At 55.0% G+C, this 22,321-nt stretch overlaps 2 protein-coding genes across 9 annotated transcripts in view; one reads left to right on the top strand and one right to left on the bottom strand.

Annotated features, from left to right (window-relative positions):
- Positions 1-4,521, top strand: part of DTNBP1 (dystrobrevin binding protein 1) — a 100,348-nt gene extending 95,827 nt beyond the window's left edge. For both annotated transcript variants that reach the window (XM_057700594.1, XM_057700595.1), the window contains exons 9-10: positions 2,718-2,861; positions 4,131-4,521. In XM_057700594.1, the coding sequence (XP_057556577.1) occupies positions 2,718-2,861; positions 4,131-4,348 (362 nt within the window). In that variant the 3' untranslated portion in view covers positions 4,349-4,521. The remainder of the gene's footprint in view (positions 1-2,717; positions 2,862-4,130) is intronic.
- Positions 4,522-5,116: 595 nt separating this feature from the next.
- Positions 5,117-22,321, bottom strand: part of JARID2 (jumonji and AT-rich interaction domain containing 2) — a 237,387-nt gene continuing 220,182 nt past the window's right edge. For 3 of the 7 annotated variants that reach the window (XM_057700590.1, XM_057700593.1, XM_057700591.1), the window contains 10 exons: positions 20,689-20,781; positions 17,964-18,082; positions 17,805-17,875; positions 17,081-17,195; positions 14,732-14,837; positions 13,644-13,826; positions 13,104-13,234; positions 12,296-12,479; positions 10,200-10,307; positions 5,117-7,071 (listed from right to left, as the gene is read on the bottom strand). In XM_057700590.1, the coding sequence (XP_057556573.1) occupies positions 6,913-7,071; positions 10,200-10,307; positions 12,296-12,479; positions 13,104-13,234; positions 13,644-13,826; positions 14,732-14,837; positions 17,081-17,195; positions 17,805-17,875; positions 17,964-18,082; positions 20,689-20,781 (1,269 nt within the window). In that variant the 3' untranslated portion in view covers positions 5,117-6,912. Of the gene's footprint in view, positions 8,344-10,199; positions 10,308-12,295; positions 12,480-13,103; positions 13,235-13,643; positions 13,827-14,731; positions 14,838-17,080; positions 17,196-17,804; positions 17,876-17,963; positions 18,083-20,688; positions 20,782-22,321 lie in introns of all 7 variants that reach the window. The other 4 variants (XM_057700587.1, XM_057700585.1, XM_057700588.1 and 1 more) reach the window with 2 other exon arrangements.

Here is a 22,321-nt window from a genome sequence, read left to right as displayed (position 1 = left end):
CTTTATGGCCTGTTAGAGCATTTTCCTACATGTTTCACATGTAGTTTAGAACAAGATTCTAAATTATAGGCATGGGGGTCTTTAAGTGTCCATTTCAAAAAACTTCTAAGTTGGCTTGTTCCAATGTTTCGTGTTAATACTTAATTTTGGATTGCTTAGTTGTCAGAGAGGTACATTAAACCCTCATTTCCCCCATGATTTCCCTCATGATTATGGACTTGTAACATTTTCTTTGTAATTCTCCCATATTTTGCTTTTAAAACATAGCCACAAAATACATAGTCACCCAGAAATTTTGAATTCCCTTCCTGGTGAATTGAACCATTAAAAAAAAAAATCACCAAGTGCTGTGCTTTACCCCAATAATGCTTTTGTTTCCCCTTCAAGTCAATTTTGATATTTATATAGCCATGGTCAGCTTTCTTCGTTTGCCCACTTCCCGTTTTCAAAAAATTTTTTAATGTTTCTGTTCTTATATTTTAGGAGTGTCTCCTATAAAACAGAATATAACTAGATTTTCACTTACAGGAAGCACTTCAGGAAAATAGAAAGTACCAAATAAGATGATGGCAATGAAGCCAGGCAGTGATCACAGCAAAACTGGCCTCATTACCATCTCATGTGGTGCTTTCTGTTCTCCTCAAAGCCTTTCCTATGTTTTCTCAGTCCAATTTTTTTCTCCCCTCTTTGAGAATGCACAGACAGAAAAAAAAAAGGGAGACTCTACTTCTCTCAAAACTGAAGTCAAAGACAGGCCAAAGAGCAACCAAGGCCTCCGCGGCCACAAAGGAGAGCTGGGGAAACCGCGAGTCCCCCACAGGAGAGCGACCGCCAGGGGAACGAGCCTGGCCCGCGCCATCAGGTCCCCCTGACGAGCCAGCTTTGCGGAGGCCCGCGGGCAGGCCCACCGCCCAGTGTCCCTGTAAAGTGGCCACGGGGGCTGCTGGCAGCAGCTGTCACCCGGCTCCTCTGCCTTGGATGCGGCCACCCCGAGTGGGTTGTCTCTGCTGTAACAGGCAGAGCAGCGAGTACATGCTCCACTCAGTGCTGAGCCTTCGGGATTTCTCGTGCACAGGAGGCGATCAGATTCCCGCCCGCTGCCAGGCAAAGCAGGGATCTGGCCCTGGTCACACCCCCTCTCCCGTCATTTCTTCAGTTTAGCTGGAGTAAATCCCTCAAATTAGATACTACGATTATTTTATTCAGTCTTACATTTACTCACAAACCTACACGTGTCTCCTCTGCCACGCTTCTGTGCGCTGTGGCCTCCCTCCTGGGACCCGTTGCCCTCTTTCCTCCTCCTGTGGTCCGGCCTTTGCTGAGAGCAGGCTCGGGGGTGGGGAGGAGATGACATTCACCTCACCTCTTTGAACTTATTATTCCACTGTCTTCTGCCTCCTGTTGTTGAGGAGCTGTTGGTCCAGTTATCTCCAGCTCTGCCCTTTCTCTTTGATGCTCACCATTTCACTGCAGGGGGTTAGGTGAGGGTTTCTGTCCTGCTTGGAATATATTTTGTTCCTGAATCTGGGATGTCAGATCTTTCAGCAGGTCTGGAAGATGATCAACCTCTTTAAATATTGCTGGTCCCCGCACTGTCTCCATGCTCATGTTGGAACCGTGAACATGGAAACTTGCATTTTCCATCTCCGTTACGCTCTTTCATGCTTCCCATTTGTGTATTTCTTTGCTGTGTAGTGGAGAATTTATTCAGTCTTATAGTTTACTATTTGGTTCTCACCAATCTTTAACTTGTGCCCAGAGTTTTAAACTTCAGTGATTAAATTTCAGTGATTTTTCCTGCCTGGAAGTTATGTGGCTTTTTTTCAAATGCCAGAAGTGTCTGATTTTTGATACCTTGTTCATTGTTTGATTTCTTCTTTGATTTCTTTAAAATATTTAAAGCCACTTAAAATTCTTAGGAAAAGATGCGAATAGCCTTCGTTTCTGTTGACCCTCACTCATAGTGACCTGTGTGCTGTAAATTCCAGAATAGATTGGATTTTGTCTTGAGTTGATATTCCTGTGAGACCCGGGCTTAGGGGGGGTGTCTACATCCAGAAATTTGTATCTGCTTGTGACAGGCACCATCATACCTGGGTTGACATAAGTTACCTGGCTTGTAGTTTTCTGGACCACAGAGGCAGTTTAAATATGAACTCCAGACCCTGGAGGCATCCCTGACTGTGCCCAGGCTCGGAGTCCTAGTCCTATAGCCTCTTTTGCTGGTGGGCTGACTTTTTTTTCTAGTCTGCTTTCACTGCAGGGCGCTCTTGGCTCCAGCTTGCCAGCTTGTGGATGCCCAAACTTTGTCTGCTGTTAAGACAGAAGACTAGAGAAACGTCTAAAGTTGAGGGCAACCACAGTGAGAGGTGTCTGGCAGGAATGGCACCCGTCTCCCAAGCCAAGAATTGTTCAGTGCAGAAAGGGCTGCCTTCAGCATTTGCAGGCAGAGGGCTGGCGGGAAACGGAAAACTGCTGTGGACAAGTGTAAGAGGTGAAAGTAACCAAGGTTAAGCTGGAATGGATTTAAAGTACCAAACTGGGACGTGTCAATAATACATTGCTCCAAAGTCTATTTTAAGAGTCTGGAGTAGCAGGAGATATTTACACCTAGAAAACACAATGTACTTAGCCTAATACAGCAAAGCGGAAGCGTACCTTTTATAATGTTAATATAAATGACAACGTCTGACCTCTTCCTGTGCTGGTCTCCCCAGAGCCCATGGGCAGCATGTCATCCATGGAGGTCAACGTGGACATGCTGGAACAGATGGACCTGATGGACATCTCTGACCAGGAGGCCCTGGACGTCTTCCTGAATTCTGGTGGCGAAGAGAACACCTGTCTGTCCCCTGTCTCAGGTAGGGGCGACAAACCTGCATAGACCGAGTTACACCCAGCACCGTGATTTCCCTCCAGGCGGAAGACTGATACAGGGTGGCGTGCACAGCCCTTGTTCCACTAAGCCGTTCCCCACACAGTCTGGCCTCACAGAAGTGGACAAATGAACACTGGCTGTGGCGGTCCTCAGTTTCTCAGAGATTCTTAGTGCTTTACCCAAAGACCTCCAGCAAACAGGGAGCTTTCTTAAATTGTGTTTTCTCTCTCCTCTGTCTCAGTAGTTAATTTGAGTTGAGTTTTTATGGTTAAGCATTAGAATTTGGGGGAGGTGGGAGCTCTCCTCTGTGGCTCCCCCTCCCCCATTCAGCTGGTATTTATTTGATCTCTGCAGTGGGCAAGGCCACGATATGTGTTTAGGACTCAGCTTATGTTTTAAAAACTAGCTGCAACCCTGTGGGTACGCTGCTGCCATTTAATGCCTTCCCAAAATTTCACATTCATTCGGCAGATATTTACTGAGGTTCCGGCCCTATGCCTGGGCTCAATTTATTTTAATTTCAGACTATTCCCTCTGGGTGGGTGGTCTTCATAGACATCATTATAGAGAAATGCATTTACGTTTCCTCCATGTACAAAAGAGGAAAAGGCCAGCCCTTTAGCAGCACCTGTCCCATAGCTGGTGGCCCCACACCATGGGCTCCGTGTCCGCATCCTCACAAGTAGAGGCTGGGGGCTTCCCGTCGACATGTGTTGTCTCTAAGTTCTCAACAAAGCAGCTCCGTCCTCCTCTCCCAGTGCTGTCCCAGCGAGGGAGGCCCTGTCCCAAGGCAGCCGGCCCCTTCCCGGGGTCACGAAGAGAGACTCCGTCATCTGCCATGGTTTTGATTCCTTTAAGAGGACCCACAAGGGTTCTTCTCTTAACATCCATTGCTTTGAAGTAATTCAAAGCATATAAAGAGGTAAATCTAGGCTGTCAAGGTTACAAGGAATGCTCCTCAAAGAAATGCAGAGTTTGTCGTTGGGCCTGGAGCACAGTGTTTTACTGGATGCTGTGGGAAGGGTTCAGGGTCTTCGCATCTGTCACAGGTGGCAGACGGGTCAGCTCGGGCCCCAGGCTGCCTCTGGCATCACGTTGCTCAGCATCTTCCGGGGGCGGTTCTGCACATCACAGGAGCAGAGGAATTATACGCCCTTCGTTCTGTGCACGTTCAAGTTCAAATCTTCCTCTTCAGTGGCAGTTCAGAGGTGCAGTACTTTTGTGACAGGCTCTCTTCTGCTTTATTTTGCAGGGCCTGAAGTGAGTCCTGGTCAGGCTGAAGTTACTCTTCAGGTTCCAAATCCCTCCCGATCCCAAGCCACGCCGCCTTCCTCACCCTCACCCTGTACCGACCTGGCCACCCCGGACCCCAGCGAAGGTGGGGAGTCCCCCGTGATCCAGTCTGATGAGGAGGGGGTGGAGGTGGACACCGCCCTTGCCACGTTACACACCGACGACAGTGACTCCTAAACCCGGGCACCCATGGTCTGAACACCTTCGAAGGACAACACGGCGGTGTCCAGAGGCCTGCGGTGAGGGCAGGTGGATTAGGGAGGCTCTTGGTTTTCACGCAATTGCCAAATAATGTGTGAGAAACAGACTGAAAGAACAGCTAACAATAAAGTTTGAGGACTTTAAACACAGTCAGTTTGTACAGAAAGGCTGCTACATACACATGTTCTGCAGGCCTTAGAGTGCAGGCTGGGCCAGGGCAGCAGGTGTCCACACCACTTGGCACGGAATAGCAGAGCCCTTTACAGGCAGGAAGTTGTGCTTCCTTTCAGCTCTAACAAAGTTCAGGTTCTCATCTGATCATTACAAAATCATGAAGTCCAACAAGCACTCCCTACCGCAACAGCAGAGCACACACACCATCTCACTCCTGACGAGACCCTGGCCCCCTGGCCCCAGAGGGACGTGTTTCCTTCTCGTGCCCCTCACAGTCCAGGGCAGGCTGGCGTGAGGAGGGGTGGCTGTGGCCCGACACCTGCGTGGACATGCCGCCTGCTGGTGTCCAGGGGCCCCACGGAAAGTGAGAGGCAAATGGCAGCCTCTCACTTTGGTTTTTTTTGTTTTTTTTTCCCCCCGCTCAAAGGGGATCCAGACAGCCCCCGGCAGGTGGAAAGTGAGATTAGAGAGTAAAACCCGGTGTTCACGCCACTCCCCGGCCGAGGGGACGCAGCCTCAGCCCGTTTCACTCACTCATCTTCCACAAGACAGACAAGTGTCCAAAAAACTTTGTTTTTATTATTAAACCTTGTAGTACAAACCTGAAAAGTAAACAAAAAACTGGCAATAAACAACATGAAGTCTTCCCTCCCGTGGGAGGGGTGCAGAGCAGCGCTAATAAATTAAACCTCAGACCGTAAGCCGTAGGCAGAAGTTCACTGTCCAGAGGAGGGCACGTACACAGCAAGGCCATGACCACCGGACCAGCACACGGGAAAACACGACTCTGCTCACGTCACTGTTAAATATTCCCACACAGTTCCGTCTTCTGAACGACAACTGACAACGTGTATCACAGGACGTTCCTGACAGCCCCACTGGCGAGCTCAGTGCAACACGGGCAGCTGCGGGATCGGTGAATCCAATCATGAAACAAAGAACAGCTTGTGAAAACAGTTTCCCTTTTTTATTCCACACATACTGTACACACAACCGGAGAAGGGCAACAGCTACTCCATTATTATTTTTGTTGTTGTTCAGTGATGTAAGCAGCACTTATAAATGTTACAAGAAAAACCCTGTAAGCATCCAATCCAACCGATGAAGAAACTGAAGTGTAAGGCTTTTCTTCATCTCGTCTTCTCACCCCTCCCCTCCCCCACCCAGAAAAAGGCTCAAGTATTTAAAACAATTTACAGGCGTATGTACAAAAGGGACGGGATTTTTTTTTTCCTTTTTTTTTTTCTTTTTGTTACAACATGAAGAGAAAAAATAGACTAGATGAGCACAGATGCATTTTCACATTCAAAAAGAACGGCAGACCTCCTAGTGGCTCTAGATGTGATCACCAACGAAACAGAGTTTAAAAAGAAAGATTAATGCTGACCTGTGACGGTGTCAAACAACAAGCAGTGAGATGAGGATGGAATGTTAGAAAGATTGCACATCCATGACAAAGAAGCACTTACGGCTTCAATCACTTTTTTCCTTTTTTTTTTTTTTTTCTTAAGGATGCTATTGAAGGGTTTTTTGATAAAGTAGCCAACAGCACCAAAAAATAACAGAATGGATTTCCTAATGAAATCAGGCACAGGTTTCCCTCACGTGACCCCTCCAAGGCAGGCAGTCTTTTTCTTCTCTCTCTTTCCTTTTTTCCTTAAACAGATGCATAGTGATGTGCTGGTAAAGAGAACCTAGTCACTCCGACCTCCTCATTTTGCCTATGGTTAGGAAACAACGTCCGCCTTCAGCTGCCATAACCGCCCAAAGAAACAAAATGGGGATTCTCCGGTTTTAACAATTACAAACTCATCTTGCACATGACAGAAGAAAAGACAGCCAAAGTAAAGCCATTTCTTTCAAGTTTTTATGTGTGTGTGTGTGTGTGTGTGTGTCTCCTATCCCTTTTCCTCTCTAGAAAAAATCTGCTCACATGACTGATGGTTTTAAAATTTGTTCTCCAAACTTCACCCTCTTCAAAAATGGGTTAAAAAGCCTTTTTTCCCCCAACAATTACAAAAAACAAAACAAACAAAAAAACAAAAACAAAACAAAAAAACAAACAAAAATCAAACAAAAAGGCTTTTTGTCAGCCACAAGGGGCAATACAAATTAATACAGCCCCTCAAGGGTTTTAAAACAGTGAATATACGGCAGTTTCAAAAATCTGACTGCAGTATCTAGGTATCTAAGTACAAAAAAAAGTTCAACAGTTTAATGCTAAAACAAAATTAGTTCTCTAAAACCAGAAGAAAATCTTCTTTAGAGCTAGTGCAAAGACAGCTTGTATCCTACAGCAAGTACTCCAAACTAGAATATAATAATTACAAAAAAATATCTATCCCTGGCCCGTGGTGCTGGCGTCTTCACGAGGAGGAGGATGCAAGCCGGGAGGGTGGCACGTCCACCGTCGCTCTCTTGCGGGGCCCTCTTTTTGGTGTGGGTTTACCAAGACAGTTCTCGATGCTGCAGTTTTTACCAGATACCTTGCCACAGATCTGATTGACCAGGCTGATAATTTGTTCCTGTTTCGGGTTGAAAGGAAGACACAGAATTAGCAAATGGAAGAGTGCCGGCCCCAGGACCCCCCCAGGGAGTCGCCTTCATCAAACCACGTCAGAGCGGCACCGAGCGGTGGGTGGGGAGGGCTGGGTGGCCTTGGAAATCCTTTCAGTGATTCCCAGATGCAGCAGCCTGGGGACTGGCTAGGACAACAGCTTCCTGAGATCGGCCGAGGTCCCCTAACCAGGCACCTACATAAAACACTTTCCCTTCAAGGGGAGAAACCTGCCTTTTCTCATCTGGAAGCCAGGAAGGTGCACAAAGCCCCTTCTCCACAGGCTGCTTCCTAACTCCCACTTCCCGGTCCAAGGAGCCCAGGAGCACCCCCCCAGTGGCTGTGAAGCCGATACAGATTCATGTGCTCAAAGCCCTGAAGTGCCTGCAGCCCCATAATCACACACAGTAAGTGTGGGGCTGTTTCCTTAGAGCTGCATTCCCATCCGGTCTACACCTTCACCTGCCTCCATGAAGTCCCAACACAGCAGCAGGCTTCCTGCTGCCACCACCTGGGCACCTCCTCGGGGCTCAGAGGCCGTCCAGGGCCCCAGCAGGAAGAGACAGGCTGGAAAGCAAGGGAGGACTGAGGCCTGAGGGCCCAGGGCCTCTCACCTTGTTCCCTGGACGGTGACAAACGCCTGGGCTGCTTGTTTCTCTGGATACACTGGAGTCTACTTTACCTGCTCCCTCAACTAGATACAAATGCTTGTCTGTAAATGTTTGTTACTCCCTCCTCAGCAAGGGCGAGAGAAGAAACAGAACAAGAGAACCATCTATCTGCTGACATCAAAAATCCGTGTGTAACTTTAACATAACTTGCAACCATCCATCTTTAAAAGAAACCACGGGGATGAGAATTAAAACGTCACGTGTCCTGACATACATTCCAGAGCATCTGCCTGAGCCAGGGACGGACAGACCAGGAGGCCACTCCTTCGCTCAAGCCGGAGGGTCGCCTAGTTCTGGCCCAGGCCTGCTGCACACATCTTTGGGCTGTTTAATTAAGCACTTATGACACACATGCTAATAAAGAACAAACAGATGAGCTTCTTTAAAGCCCAGCTACCTGTGGCTAAAGCCACCTCGGCAGCAGGGGGCCGAGCACAAGGAAGCCAAAGCTCTGCAGTCAGAGGGCGCGGCTGCCCTCACCTGTTGACTGAGGGGATCTGCGTGCTGGACGCCAGGGCTTAGAACAAGAGCTGTGGTCTCCACAAGCCATTCTGAAATCCAACCCAGAGCTGGAAATTCCCCAATTAAAAAAGTAAAATAACAGTTCAACTCAATAGGCAACTGACATGTGATTTTCATTTACTAAAATAAATTAAGCCGCTGGCAAAGTAGGAGGCTTATACAAACCCTTTTCTCTTCCCTACTCATGAGAACCAATGATTAGCTTCAGGCCGACAGACCCTACACATGTGACTTTTCCAGGATTTTGGCCACATCAAGACACCTAGCTCCAAAATGGGCTGGAGATGGAAACTAACCCACATTTTGTCGAGCCTCAGAATCATCTCAAGAAGCCCCAGCGCCGCCGGCTGCACCCTGCAAGTTGCCAGAGATGCTCTGACTCAGACACGAGGGTTTATTTTTAACCGTGTTCTGACATTTGCTGTTCAAGTGAAGAAGCAAGGAGGGCAAAGTGGTTACTGCCTTCGCTGAACATGCTCTTTAAAAACAAAGAAGATGCAAAGAGATCTATTTTCAGCTTTCCAATCTTATAATTTAGCCAAAGGCTTCTTATCAGGTCTGACCACAGCCTGAGCCCCCGCAGGCCCTCAGTGCCTCCCAAGTCAGGCCTGGACGCCCAGCCTAGTCCTCCGCGGGGCTCCCACGTGTGATGGCCGGACGCGTCCACCTTCCACAGGAACGGCCTCCCCGGGTCTGGGGGGCAGCGGGGATGGGGAAGCTGGCAGGTGCCGCCCTCAGGGTGGGGACTCACGGCCGGACAGGCTGTGCCCTGTGGGCACCACAGGGACAAAGACCCATCTCCGGAAGAGGGCAGGCCAGGAGGGGCAATGGGGTCCCCAAAGCAGTCTCCCAAGGTGACCCCCCAAGAAGGACCCCTGGTCAGCCAAGGAGTAAAAGGTGCCAGGGCCACGTCTCCCGGGAGCTGCCAGCTTGTATCTGGAAACAGTCACCAAGCAGCCAGGCAGCATGAAGAACACACGTGATGAGACAGAGGAGCCACGTGCTGGCTGCTCCCCGCCGGCTGAAGCAGCGCCCTCCCCACAGGGCATGTGACAGAGTGGAGACCAGCCACCGACACAGAGCCCTTCACACAGACCAGCCTCTGAGGGACCTGCCTCTGGGGACTGGGGTTTATTCGGAAGGTGAAGCTTTCAGGAGCAGAAAGAGAAAGGCTCCGTGTCTGCTGAGGCCCCTGGGTGAGGACAAGGGCACGGCCGCCCCCTGGGCTCTGAAGTTCAGCACACGCTGTCCCACAGCAGAACCCCCGGCAGCTGCGGGGACCGACGCCGTCCGTCCGTGTCTCAGAGACTCCAAGGGGCCACAGCCAGGAGGGCCCCAGAATCTTCTCTGAGGCCGAGTCCGAGGGCCCCAGAATCTTCTCTGAGGACCCAGAGACCAGATGGACTCGGTCCCAAGGGGGCTGGGGTCGGGGTCAGGGGCAGGGTCACGCCCGCGGCCCTCGGCCTGGAGGGAAGGGGGAGCCCTGGCCGGGCCCCGCTGATCGGCACGGGCTCCGGGGGTTCCAGTCTGTCCTGCGCTGTCCCCTCGGGATCTGGGCCCCTAGCGGAAGTGACGGCACAGCCCCCACTGCACAGCGGGGCCCCACATCCAGAAACCACACTCCTTAAGAGCCGAGGCCCCGGGGGCGCCGCGGATGGGCTCGGCGGACGCGACAGCGTGCGCAAGGATAGAAACCCCTCCGGTCTCAGCTGCCGGTCTCTCTGGGCCCGTGGAACCCCAGCGGCACCTGCCCGCTTCCCTGTCTCGGCACAAAGAGCCACCTTCCCGCCGCGTCAGGCTCCATCCGGCCAGAGGGCGCCTGGCGCCAGGCTGGCGGTCACGGCGGCGGCGCGACGCGGGCCACGCGGGCAGGGGACCGCCGCCGCCCCGCGGAGGCACTGACCTCGTCGTAGCGGTACATGAGCTTCAGGCCGCGGCACGACTTCTGCTTCTCCACGTGGCGCAGGGCGCACTCCAGGCAGAAGACCACGTTCTCGTTCTCCTGCACCACCTGCGGGCCGAGAGGCACCCGAGGCTGAGGAGCGTTCCCAGCAGCGGAGCCGGGGAGGCCACCGCCCGGGCCGGGGCGTCCGTGACCCAGAAACCTGGGATACTGACGCGACCACCACCAAGCCACCGGGGCTGGGACTGTCAGCTAGGAAACGAGTAAGTGACCGGCTCTGAGCCGCACCAAGCTTGGCCCCGAGGGCCCTCCCGGCTTCCGTGCGCTGCTGCACAGGGGCTGAGGGCTCCTGAGACTTTGGTTCAGAAACTGCCCTGGTACGAAAGGTGCCAGAATGGTCACACGCTGGACATTTCTGCAACAACATGTTTCTCCTGCTCGAGCGGCTCGGTCGGTCCAGCTGGTTACGCCACCTGGGGAGCCAGCGCCTCTGTCCACACTCCAGCCAGCACGGTTCCTGATCCTTGGCACCTGCGCCTGAATCTCCGGCCTGCAGCTGCTGTGTGGACGCGCTGGGGACGCTCAGAGCCGTGTGTGCGGGACAGCCTCCCCCCGCCCCCCGCCCCGGCCAGGCACCCCTCTGTGTGCACCGTGGGAAAATGCTGCCTCAACACACAGATGCAGCAGCGTCCCGGGCCCTTGCACAAGGATTCAGGGAAAGACCCAGGTTTCCTGTCTCCAGGGTTTCTAAGCAAAGACAAAAACAAGCTGCAGGAATAAGGAAATGACACTTATTGGCACAAACACATCACTCGGGGCTGAGGACAGGAATAGACACAAATATGAAAATGAACAAAACTGCACAAACCCCTTAGTAGCCAAAGCAGTGAAAAGCATAGATAAATAAAACCTCAATGTTCACCTACGAATTCAGGATGTGTGCTTTTTAAAATAACATTCAGGCTAACAAATCATGGTGACAACTCTCAAGGCACAGCTTTCTGAGGGACAGGCTGAAAACGCGCCCCCACACGACTGTCCTCGGAACCCACAGCAAGGGACCGGGGCCACACGAGGTCACCACAGAGTCACCCAGGCTCATGGGAAATACAGGATGACTGTTTCCCACGAGAATAATTCCATTCCAACGCAAGAGCGACAGACACAGAACTAGTCGGCTTTCATAAGAGATGTTCACAAAACATTTTTAAGATCTGGGGAAATTCTTATGACTTGTTTGTTTTAAAGACAGCATGGTTCTGATTGTATCTTTTAAAAAGCCTGTGGGAAAAGAAAGCTAGATAGGAGAAAACATGTAAAATGGGATGTGTGGCTGATGGAATGAATTACTACCCCCTCCCCAAATTCAGACACTGAAGTCCTAACTCTCAGTAACTCAGGAGGTGCCTGTATCTGGGGAGAGAGCCTTCAAAGAAATAATCAGGGAAAATGAGGTCATAAGGGTGGGTTCTAGTCCAATATGACTTAATCTCTTCCTGTTAAAGGGACATAAGACACAGACGCACACAGGGGAAAGGCACTGTGAGGATACAGGGGAAGGCGGCCATCTACAAGCCAAGGAGAGGCCAACCCTGGTGACACCTTGATCTTGGACTTCCAGCCTCTGGAACTATGAGAACAGAAATTTCTGTTTTTCAAGGCAGCAGTCAGTGGTGCTCTGTTACGGCCACCCTAGCCAACTACTACAATAATTCCTCCCCTTATTTCTCAGTGCTCTGACCTCTCAGATGCTGCAAAGGGCATCTGACTCAGCTGGGAGTCGCCATGTGGTCCCTCTTTGCTGGGCAGCCAGGCAGGTGCCCGGGACACAGGGTGAAAGGTGAGACAGCATCACAGTCACGCAGCACATGGCCAGGAGGCCGAGGAGTCAGACCTGGGACGCGCTCTTGCTGCTCTGTGCCTTGGCGGCTGTGTGTGGCTGGTGGGGAGGCACGTGTGGGACATCATGCCAGGTGCGGGGTGGGCACTGCCAGGTGCGGGGCAGCCACTCGAGGGAGGATGGGCAGGGGACAGAGGAAAGCAGAACTGGGGTCGGGGAGACGAAGCAGCGGCCCCAAGGGAGGTGTGGGGCTCACCATGGACAGGTAGCACAGGTGCTGGCAGATCTGACACCTCCTCTCCGAGGTCTCCAGCTGCAGCCACTTCCGAGGCTTTTTCTTGCCGTCAGGTGCGGCACTGCTGCCATCGTGGCTGCCATAGCGGGCGGAGGAGTGGAGGCCGGCCTCGAACAGCTGCCTCCGCTGCCGCAGCTCCGTATCCCTGTCCAGACACACGGGGGTCAGGGGCCCAGAGGGCTGGCAGCGCGACCTCCAGGCTCAGCTTCCCCACCTGGGGACCCGTGTCCAAACTCAGAAGGCCAGACCACTCCCAAGGCCTCTCGGGTGGCCGGACTCTGCCTGCGGTACAGGGCACAGGCACGCGGCAAAGTGCCTAAGTGCCCGCCGGGGCGCCCATTCGCCCGGGCCAAGAACGGATGCGACAAACTACCTGCCGGCACCGTCATCAGAGGTTCAACGAGTGCATGGAGAGCGTGTGCTGCCCAGCAGCTCTGCCGTGCCTCTGAGGCAGGGAAGAGGGTCACACAGGAAGCCAGGCAGATGGTCATCCAATCACTGCCCCATCTGCTCCTTCCCCGAGCCCTTCCTCACTGGCGAGGTGCGCCCAGGACCTGAGGGGCCACCTCCTGTCCATTCCCACAGAGGGTGAACCTCCTGCAACATCAGCATATCAGGAAACAGAAGAGCCACACCCTGGAGTCTCTGCCCACTGGGCGAAGCCCTAGGCGGGCCCTGCAGCTCCAAGTGTCCCACAAAGGACCGGCCACATCCCCCCACGCTGCCCAGCTGAGCCCCAGGAGGGCTGGCGCTAGGGGTCTCATGTTACCTGAGCTCGTCCAGAAGGGCTGAGATGGTACTGAGAGTGGGGCCGTTCTCCTTCTTCGCTTCCGCCTGTGCGATCTGGTAGAGCAGCTTCTCCATGGAGAATGGCTTGGCTATATGACGACGCTTCATTTCCTGAAAGAGGCAGTCACATCCCTTCAGGGTAGACTTTCATTTCCAGGCAGCTGTCAAGGGTTCTCTTTATTGGGGAGAGGGCACTATCTGAATTTTCAAATTTTGAATTCTACTTGGAGTCAAAGCAATTGAAAATCGTACAACACGCTTGTCTCCCTTGGAGGAATACAGCAGACACCAGGTACGCGTGGCTCCGGCAGCTGAAGGCAGTGTCTGCCTTGAGCACCTTCAGTACTGATGTCCCAGCACTGCAGGGGGTCAGTGACAGAACTCACCAACGTTCATGACACAAACAAGCCTCTAACAACTCCCCTTCCCGAGAAAAACCTCTCTGACCCAGGCTGCCAAGACTCACATCACCTACACACAGACTCACCGCCGGGACGCGTGCAGAGGGCCACCCGCCTACCTTGGCCGTCTCGAAGCCCATACTCGTCCACTGGGTGGTGGCGAAGTGCACAGTCTCAGAGACGCTGTAGCCGCAGCACACTTTGGACACAAAGGATCCCGGGAAGCAGACGACGAACTGGCCGCTCTGCTGCACCGTCCTGTGCACCTTGATCCCCTCCCTGCACAGCACCTCCGGGGAGATCTGCGGAGACGAGGGCTGAGCCGCACGCCCGCAGGGCCGCCCTCCGGGCCGCCTCCCTCCCGACGTCTGGAGCTCTTTCCACGACAGCCTCCCAGCACACCTGCCCTCCCGACGGGCATCAGGACGTATGCCTGTTCCCAACACCGATTATGTTTTATATTAAAAATTTTTTGTTTCTCCTTTAGAAAATAAAGAGACATAATTCCTAAATGAAGGAGAAGGAAATGCTAAACGGATACAGGCCCAAGAGTGATAAAGATTCCGGCCGGGGCGTGGCCACTGTGATCACACAGGCCTCGCACCACGAGAGGCCCCCTGTCCCCACCAGCACTGCCAGGGCTGGGCTGGGACACGTGTGCAGCACAGGGACTGCGGGCCCCAGAGGGGCTGCTGTTCACCTTTCCTGAGCCAAACCCAGAGTGCGGTGGGCCCAGAAGTGAGAGGAGACACAGGCAGGGTCAGCAGAGGCCTTGAGTTCAGCTGTCAGAACACAATGCGAGGCTAAAGAAATTCCTGGGAACTCAGCAGGCCCGTGACTGTCTGGAAATCGGGTCAGAAGCCTCGGTGCTCATCCCTGTGTGATCCTGACCAGTGGCCCAAGTGGCCCAGTCACCCAGGTGTCCAGCCCACCCCAATCGCTATTTACAAAACCACCAGGCCCTGAAACAGAGTCAGAGGCCCCCACGTGCATGAGCCCCACATCCTTTGCAATCAATCAGAGGAATGCACCTAGTTTGGTTTTCATAGAAGAGGACATTGTGCTTATGACGGATCCCTGGAAGGATTTTTCACTGTCCTCTTTGCCTCTGCGGGGCAGGTCAGCAAAGAGGGTGAGTTAACAAAACACCTGGGTCGCCCACACCACCTGACAGCCCCCCCCACCCCCGCCATCTCGGCCCCCGTACCATGACGTTGCTCTCGAGCATCTGCAGGCCGGGGGTGCCGTTGGCTTGCAGCAGGGTGTGCACCACGTCCTCGAGCTTGTTCTCCTCCTCAGCAGGAATGCAATACCTGGATGGTTTGGAATTAGGGCAGAAGCGGTTGACAAGGACCCTCTCCTGGGAGCCGTCCTCCATGCTCCCTCAGAGAGAAGAGCAAACAGCAGCCTGGAAAACGGCCTTGGGTGCAGGAGGGGAGGTGGGTGAGCGCGTGAGCCGCCCAGGGTCTCCCAGGGCGACTGTGCCACTTCCGCCCAGCGGCCAAACACGCTCATCTTTTATGCAGATCTGACCTACGTGTGAGCCAAAAGCCTTCAAACCAAAAACAGATGTTTAAAAGCTCCTACAAATCAGATGCAGATACATCTGCAGACTCAACAGCCTCTCGCGAGCCTCCCAAGCTGCGACTTCTCACTGGGCTGGCACCCGCCACCCTCCTATAGCAGACGGAGGACGCCGCGGGACCAGGAGTCAGTGTGGGACACCCACGAGAGGCAGGGGAACCACACGGCAAGGGCCTGCGTCAGGTGAAGGGCGTGGCCGCTCGCGGTGTGGAGGCTGGACAGCACAGACCCCGCTGGCTGAGGCCGAGCAGCCCAGGGAAGGCGGTGGGAGAAAACGCGGACCCAACTCAACCAGAAGCATCTGGACCCTCCCTCGCTGCCATCCCAGGGAGCAGGGGAATGGGAATTACCGCGCGTGTCCCAGGAGGACCCACTGGGGACACACCTGTCACCCACAACTCACGAGACGCCAGTGCCGGCGGTCAGCACACAAGGCCGGGGGCGCGCAGGCTCCCGCAGGCCCCCTTCTCTGCCACCCCCCAACCCTGCTGGCCACAGGCTACCGTGGGACACCTGGCCCCCCACCGCCCCGCGGGCCTGGTGGGAGGGCACCTGAGACCAATCAATGGTGGGGGGGGGGGGGGTCCTGGTTTCTGCTGAGTGACAGGACGCCGATCACCACGTTCAAGGTTCTTTTAAACGCTTGTTACATCGATGCCAACGTATTTTGTTACTGCTGTGTGATTTAAATCCAGCGTTTCTAACCTCAATCACATGTTTTAAGAAAAACCACACACCATAAAGTTCTCTGATCCTATCCGACCGCTTCTCTACTCCCCCCATCAGTGAGGTTCCAGGCATTAGTCTTCGAACAGCCCACAGAGTCTCGGGTTTCCCTGCTTCTCACTCAACGGTCAAGCAGTACAACCACCACCGGCGCCACGTCCCTTCACCCCATCACCCTATGGGGCGTGGGCCACGTCGCTCCACTTTCCAATGAGACCCGGTCACAAGCCTGAGTGGGACCCTGTGAATCTCAACTCAGCCCGGCCGGCGCTGCCCCAGCAGCTTCTCCGAGGGGAAAGCGCCCCGGGCTGGGCGGCTCCTGGAGGATGGACCGCACACCCCAAGTCCACACAGCCGGCCGTCCTGCGCAGGACCGGCCGCTGGCCACCCTCCTCTCTGCCCGAGACCCAGCCCCACCGCAGAAGATCAACCATGGGGCCTGCCTGCCTCTGCACCAACTGCCACTCACCCCGGCATGGCCCAAAGGCAGGGGGAGTCCATAATGACGAGACGGCTGCCGACACCGGCTCCTTGGAGGGGGAACATTAGTTCTAAGACTTTGTTTATTTTAATAAAGGATGCTAATCACCCCATTAGGACAATAAACACAGTTAGCGTGGGATGGATGCGGTGCCGGTAGCACATCAGACGACAAGACATCTGATTATTTGCAATAATTTCCCATCTGCTGCTGTAAACAAAGGAGCTGAAGAGCCAGCTCAGAGCAGGGCTGGTGGGCCTGACAGTTAAGGATCAGCCTGGGCACCGGGCAGAAGGCTTCCTGTGAAACAGACAAACCCGTGCATCTCCGGGGACAGGAGCTCCACTTCCAGGAAGACCTGCTCTCTCTGCAGTTGCTGGACTGGGAGACACACGGAGAGGACAGTGCACACTGGGTGAGGGCGGCCGATGACACGGTCACCACTCCCGGCGAGCTTTCTGCCATGCTCTATTTCTGACCTCAGTGTGAAACCAACTCTTGGAAATCAACAACCACCAGGGGAAAACCTCACAGGAGAAAAACCCTGTATCAGCAGGCAACTGACAAAAGGAAAATGGCCAAGAAGCACAGGCATAGATGCTCAACCCTGCTCACCACCCAAGCAAAGTAAACTATTCTCCACCAGCTCGACTTCCCACACAGCTCCCAGGCTGATATGACAGGGAACACAAGACACACTCGCCAGAAAGTCTTCCCTCAGTGCGTGAGAGGCGGCAGCAGGAGACACGGGGCCCGCGTACTCACCAAATGCAGTCAGCACCAGTGTGTAAGTAGTCAATGCAGGGAAGGTGGTTTTGGTCTCGAGACCAGCATGAGGTAGAAAAGACCATGCCAATGTTGAGCCAGGGAATTGTCACTCCTGGAACAAAGGGGACAGGGCAGGATGAAGACTAATGTCTCAGGGTGACAGCAACAGAAACTGCATCTTCTCCCAAAACAAGAAAGAGGAAGAAATGGGATTCAAAACCAGACAAACCCCAGTGAGAAGGTACCTGGCTCTTTCCCGCTCCTTATACAGAAACCGAGATCACAGACACTGTTACAAAACACCAGTGAAAGAACATCGTAACGCGTGACATAAGACAGGAAGCAAGATGCTCAAGGAACATGGACATGATGACTGCGGACAGGCCACTAGCTGGGAAATGGGGCCCCTAGGCCCCTCTTCCAGGTCTCCGCTGTGTGCCCACACCACCCAGGACACCTGGTTTCCCTACCACCTGTGAGGCAATAGCCCCAAGGGAGTCAGAACGTTAGCTCTGAAAATACGAACCCCAAGGTGGAGAGCCGGCCATGAGGCATCGGGCCAACTTCCAGACCTGTGATTTGGTTTACCTTCCCACATTTTCACTGACTCCTCTCTCTTTTCTAACAAGCCCCGTTTCCGCTGCACGCTCCGAGCACCACCGTACCCGCCCCTGCAGTGCCCGGTCCACAGCTGCCCAAGGCTGGGCCGAGGCAGGCTTACCAGGCACAGCACCGAGGTGACGCAGGATGGAGCCTGTGTTATTGGGGAGGACGGTGAGGTTCCATCCGTGTCTGCAGGGGAAAGCACAGGGGCATCACGGACGGGCGTGGAGGGACACTGCCCGGTCCCCAGGACGCGGGCAGGGGCGCCAGGCGTTACCTTGAAAACGGTTCTGACTTTCCCACCGGGAAGCCGCTGCCGTGGGTGTTGGTGTCCACCTTGCCACAGTGCACGGCCACGTGGCAGTCCTTCTCCTCCACGAGCCTCCAGTACTCTTGCTGCGGGGAGAGGGAGGGCCATCAGCACCTGGCCGCAGGGCCTCGCCTCCCACAGAGCGGTCCCCCGCCCCGGGGGACACGGCTGCCGACAGATAACCGCACACCCGCGGTCACAGCAGCCACACCCGTGATGGACGAAAGGACAAACACAAGGTACAGCGTCCACGGGACACGAGGCAGCCTCAAAAAGGAGGGAAGTGGACACACGCAGCAACACAGATGGACCCTGAGAACATCTCGCTAACTGGAGTAAGCCAGCCTCAGAAGGACAAATCCCACGATTGCACTCCCAGGAGGTACTCAGGACAGTCACAGTCGGAGAGAAAGAACAGCGGTGGTGTCACCGGCGGCAGGAGGGAGGAGGGGGCTCAGTGTTTAACAGGAGCCAACTTTCAGTTTGTGAAGATGGATACGTTCTGGAAACGCACGGTGGTGATGGTCACACAACGTGAATGGACTTTCACGCCACTGAACTGCACTTAGAAATAGCTAAAGTGGTAACTGCTACACACATTTTACCACAGTTGCAAACCACATATATGAAGGGGGGTAAGAAAGCGCTGGCAGGAAGGAGGATGGAGACATCCGCCACCGTCTGGTGTGAGGACTCTACCCCCAGGCGGGCGTCTCGGCAGACACACGCCGCACACCCCCAACAGCCGGGCCACACGTTAGGATCGGACCCCCAGGCTGTGACCCCAGCCACTGAAACAGAAGGGAGAGGGGTGACACAACCGGAACAGCCACAGGGCAAAAAAGTGGGCCGGGATGGGCTCTGCTAGCAGGGAAGAGGGGCCCAGTCTCCCCCACACAGAGGCCCCGCTTCACTCTGTCTTGGGTCATCACTCCAGAAGCACAGCGTCACCCTCCCCTGCCCCCGCCAGCCCTGCTTCCTGGAACCACACTTAAAGGACGAAGCCTCACCCACCCGCGGTGCGGCTCCTACAATGAGGGACCCGCCTGGGGGTGGCCAGAGGCCCCTCGTCAAGAAGAACGTCGACCGCATTAAATGCCCGGGTTCCTCAAACAGAGGTCCTTGCAGGCAGGAGACGACGGGGCAGCAACCGTCTGAGGGCACAGGCTCAGGCCCGTACTGCCCAGACGTGGGTGAGTAAAGATGGGGGGAGAAGGGGACCGTCCGCCACGTGGGGGGGCACTCCAGCTGGTGACCACGGGCCAAGGAGAGGGCCCAGCCTCTTTGTAGGATCCAGAAGGCAGCCACACTTAGGCTAAAACTTTAGGTTTTAGCGAATCTTCCTTTGTGTTTAAATATCATACAACCATTAGAGCAAACCCTGGACTTTCAGAGAGAATTAATTCCCAAGTAGAAAAATGACAGTAACAGCCCTACACCTTCGGGGACTCCAACAAGGACCTGTGTCGTAGAGCCTTTTTCCAGCTCAGACGTTCCGCCCTCAAGAGTCACGTTCCTTTCCTCTGATATTTCTCCCACAAATGGCACAAGCACTCCGGAAGCAACTGTGACAGCCACGTGTCCCAGAATCAGGGCCCCATTGGCATCGTGGTTGACGGAACGTGGCTTTGGCAGGGCCAAAGGTGGTGGACGGGGTGGGGGTCGGGCCACCATGTGGTGTTCACAGATACAGCCCGGGGTACAGCCTGGGGCCCAAAAGGAACAGCAGTGATGCCAAAGCCAAATACTGAATCCCCAACCTGGGCACCCAGGCTTGAGCACCAGGGCAGGACCTCCCGGGCTTCCGATGGCCATCATCACAGGTGGGGCCTCAAGCAGCACGGGTGCAGGGGGACCGGGCGTCCTGGTGACCCAGACTGCCCGGGACTGTCCTGGAAGTCCCACTCCCAAGAACCCCGGTCCGATCAGGGCCTGGGCCTCCTGGTGGTCAGCATGGTTTTACCCAGAGGAGGTGGCATATATCCCTGAAGAAAGGATGTGGTCTGAAACCAGCTGTTCACCAAAAGCCAGGCTGCGTCCCATCGCCTCCGCTCCGCCAGCAGCCGCCCTGAACCAGCGCGAGCAGTCCAGCCTCTCCACGGGCAGGCCCACCTACGTCAGCATCTGGGAGCCCCCGGTGGCAGGGGGAGGGAGGTAAACAAACAGATCCAGGCTCTGTCCCTCTGTCGCGCCTCACACAGAACTCCCCCTAATTGGCCTGGGCGCAGACGTGCTTGCGCCTCTCCAACCTCACGCAACTCAGAGAACAGAGTTGGCAGAAGCACAAAAATGGCAACCGGCCAATCCCATTAAATGAAAAATAGGAGAGGGGAAAAAGCACAACTGTGGTTTCAAGGGATTCCAAACATTCTCTTGCATAACAGGCACCCGGAGGACGGGGTGAGGAGGGGTGAGAGGCAGCCAGCTGGGCGGGGGCTGCCCGGGGCTCTCCCCTGGCCGAGGCTGAGGCTCCGGGGGGGAGGCGGGGAGAAGCCAGCAAAGCTCCCTCTCTCCGTGACACCTTTTCTGACCCTGAGCAAGTGCGCAGCAAGGCGAGTTGAAACTTCTGGCCGCCGCAGCACCCAGACAATAAGCTGAGTGCTCACGACCCCTCCGCCCGCCCCGAGGAGGCTGAGGCCCAGAGGCTCCCTCACTGGCTCCATGCGCGCGGGGGGCGGCCCGGCTCACGCACCTCTATTTCAGCTGGTGCGGGCTCCTTGCTGAAGCACATGTTCATGATATTTCTTGCTGTTCGGTAAAAAGTCGTTAGAGAAACAGACCTTCCCTGAAAAGAAAACAAAAACAAGAGTCAAGCTTAAGAAACAAAGCAGGGCCAGGACTGCAGAGCTGGCCACCGGTCAGGAGCCCATGTGCAGTGTGTCCCTGTGGCCAGGGGCCCGGCCGTGTCCCGCGCTGACATGAGCAGAGAAGGCATAAATCCATGCCCTGAAAAGGACCCTCCGTGCCAACAAAGCAGGTGGACAGCCGGCAGACGGGGCTCCCGCAGAAGCCTCGGGCGCGCTGCCGAGGGGTCCCACTCAAAAGCCTCCTCCTCTCCCTGGAGCGACGGGTGCAGCACGGAAAGAGGCAGGAGTCCTCTGGCTGCCCCACATGAGGGCCGGAGAAAGGCTGTGGCCAGGGGAGAAACCAACAGCATCAAGACGGACACTGGCTGGAACTGGGGACCAGGGACCCAGGGAGAGACACTTGGGGCAACTTCTATACCCACCCTGAGGGTCCTCACACGAGAACTGGCCAGACAAGTAGCCTGGCCTCGTGGGTCTGCAGGGGACCGAGGGATCTGGTCCTTCTCTCACCACAGGAACCACTCCCTGTCCCCCACGCCTCCCGGGAGGGTGCACAGGGTCTTCAGATTGTCTAACACCCCCAACCGCCCTGGCCCGGGCTGTTCACAACGACGCGCTCACGGTGGTGACACCTGGCATCACGGACACGCCTTGTCCTAGAGGCAAGCCCTCCACTCCTCCCGGACCAGGCGCGCTCACAAGTACTTATTGAGCACCGACTGTGAACCAGACAGAGTTCCAGGGGCTGCAGACAGAGCAGTGCTCAACACAGACCATGTCTCTGGCCTCGGGGCCGCCTGGGGCACGCGGCTTCACACAACACAGGGCTGGCAGGGGGCACCACACGCGACGAACCAGAAGCAGAGGGGCAGGCCTCCCTGAGGAGGCGGCGCTGCAGCATCCCTGTGAGCAGCTGCAGGCCCAGGGCAGGGCACACCCTTCCTGCCTGTGGAAGGACAGTGGAGCAGTGAGCGCGCAGACGCTGCCCTTGGCTTCTGCGCTTCAGCTCTGCAGGTGGGGTTCTAGCCAAGAGAGAAACCGTGCACAAGTCCACACTTCGCCTGAGGTGCCATTTGTTACAAAGTAAAACTGTAACTACTAGAAGGGGCCCGATTCGGCATCAACCAAAGCAGGGGGCCTGCCACACAAGACGATGACACCCGGCACCTGACAGTCAACGCCCCCGGACGCCGAGGGGGTCTCAGAACCTGGAGCCTCGAGCTCCCGGCCCCTCGGCACATACACTTGCCACGGAGTACTGCCACGGCCGCCAGACTGCAGCCACGGCTAAGGAGACCCAACCCTTTCCGGGTCCAGTAACAGGAAACGCTCTAAGCAAGTAGGCATCTCTCTCCAGAAAGGAGGGCAGGACTCAAACCTAAGCGAGAGCAAGAAGCGAGGCCCAGGGCAGCCAGAAGGGGGACCTCCAAGTGTGGCCTCCAACCGAAGAGGCCAAACTCAGGGCAGAACCACAGACGCCTGACACGTCCCCACACCAGGCCAGGCTCGTGCGGGTGG

This window comes from Hippopotamus amphibius, chromosome 11 (assembly GCF_030028045.1).
Source record: "Hippopotamus amphibius kiboko isolate mHipAmp2 chromosome 11, mHipAmp2.hap2, whole genome shotgun sequence".
Classification (NCBI taxonomy): Eukaryota; Metazoa; Chordata; class Mammalia; order Artiodactyla; family Hippopotamidae; genus Hippopotamus; species Hippopotamus amphibius.
Note: the sequence above shows the minus strand (reverse complement) of the source record. Positions and strands in the feature narration are given on the sequence as shown.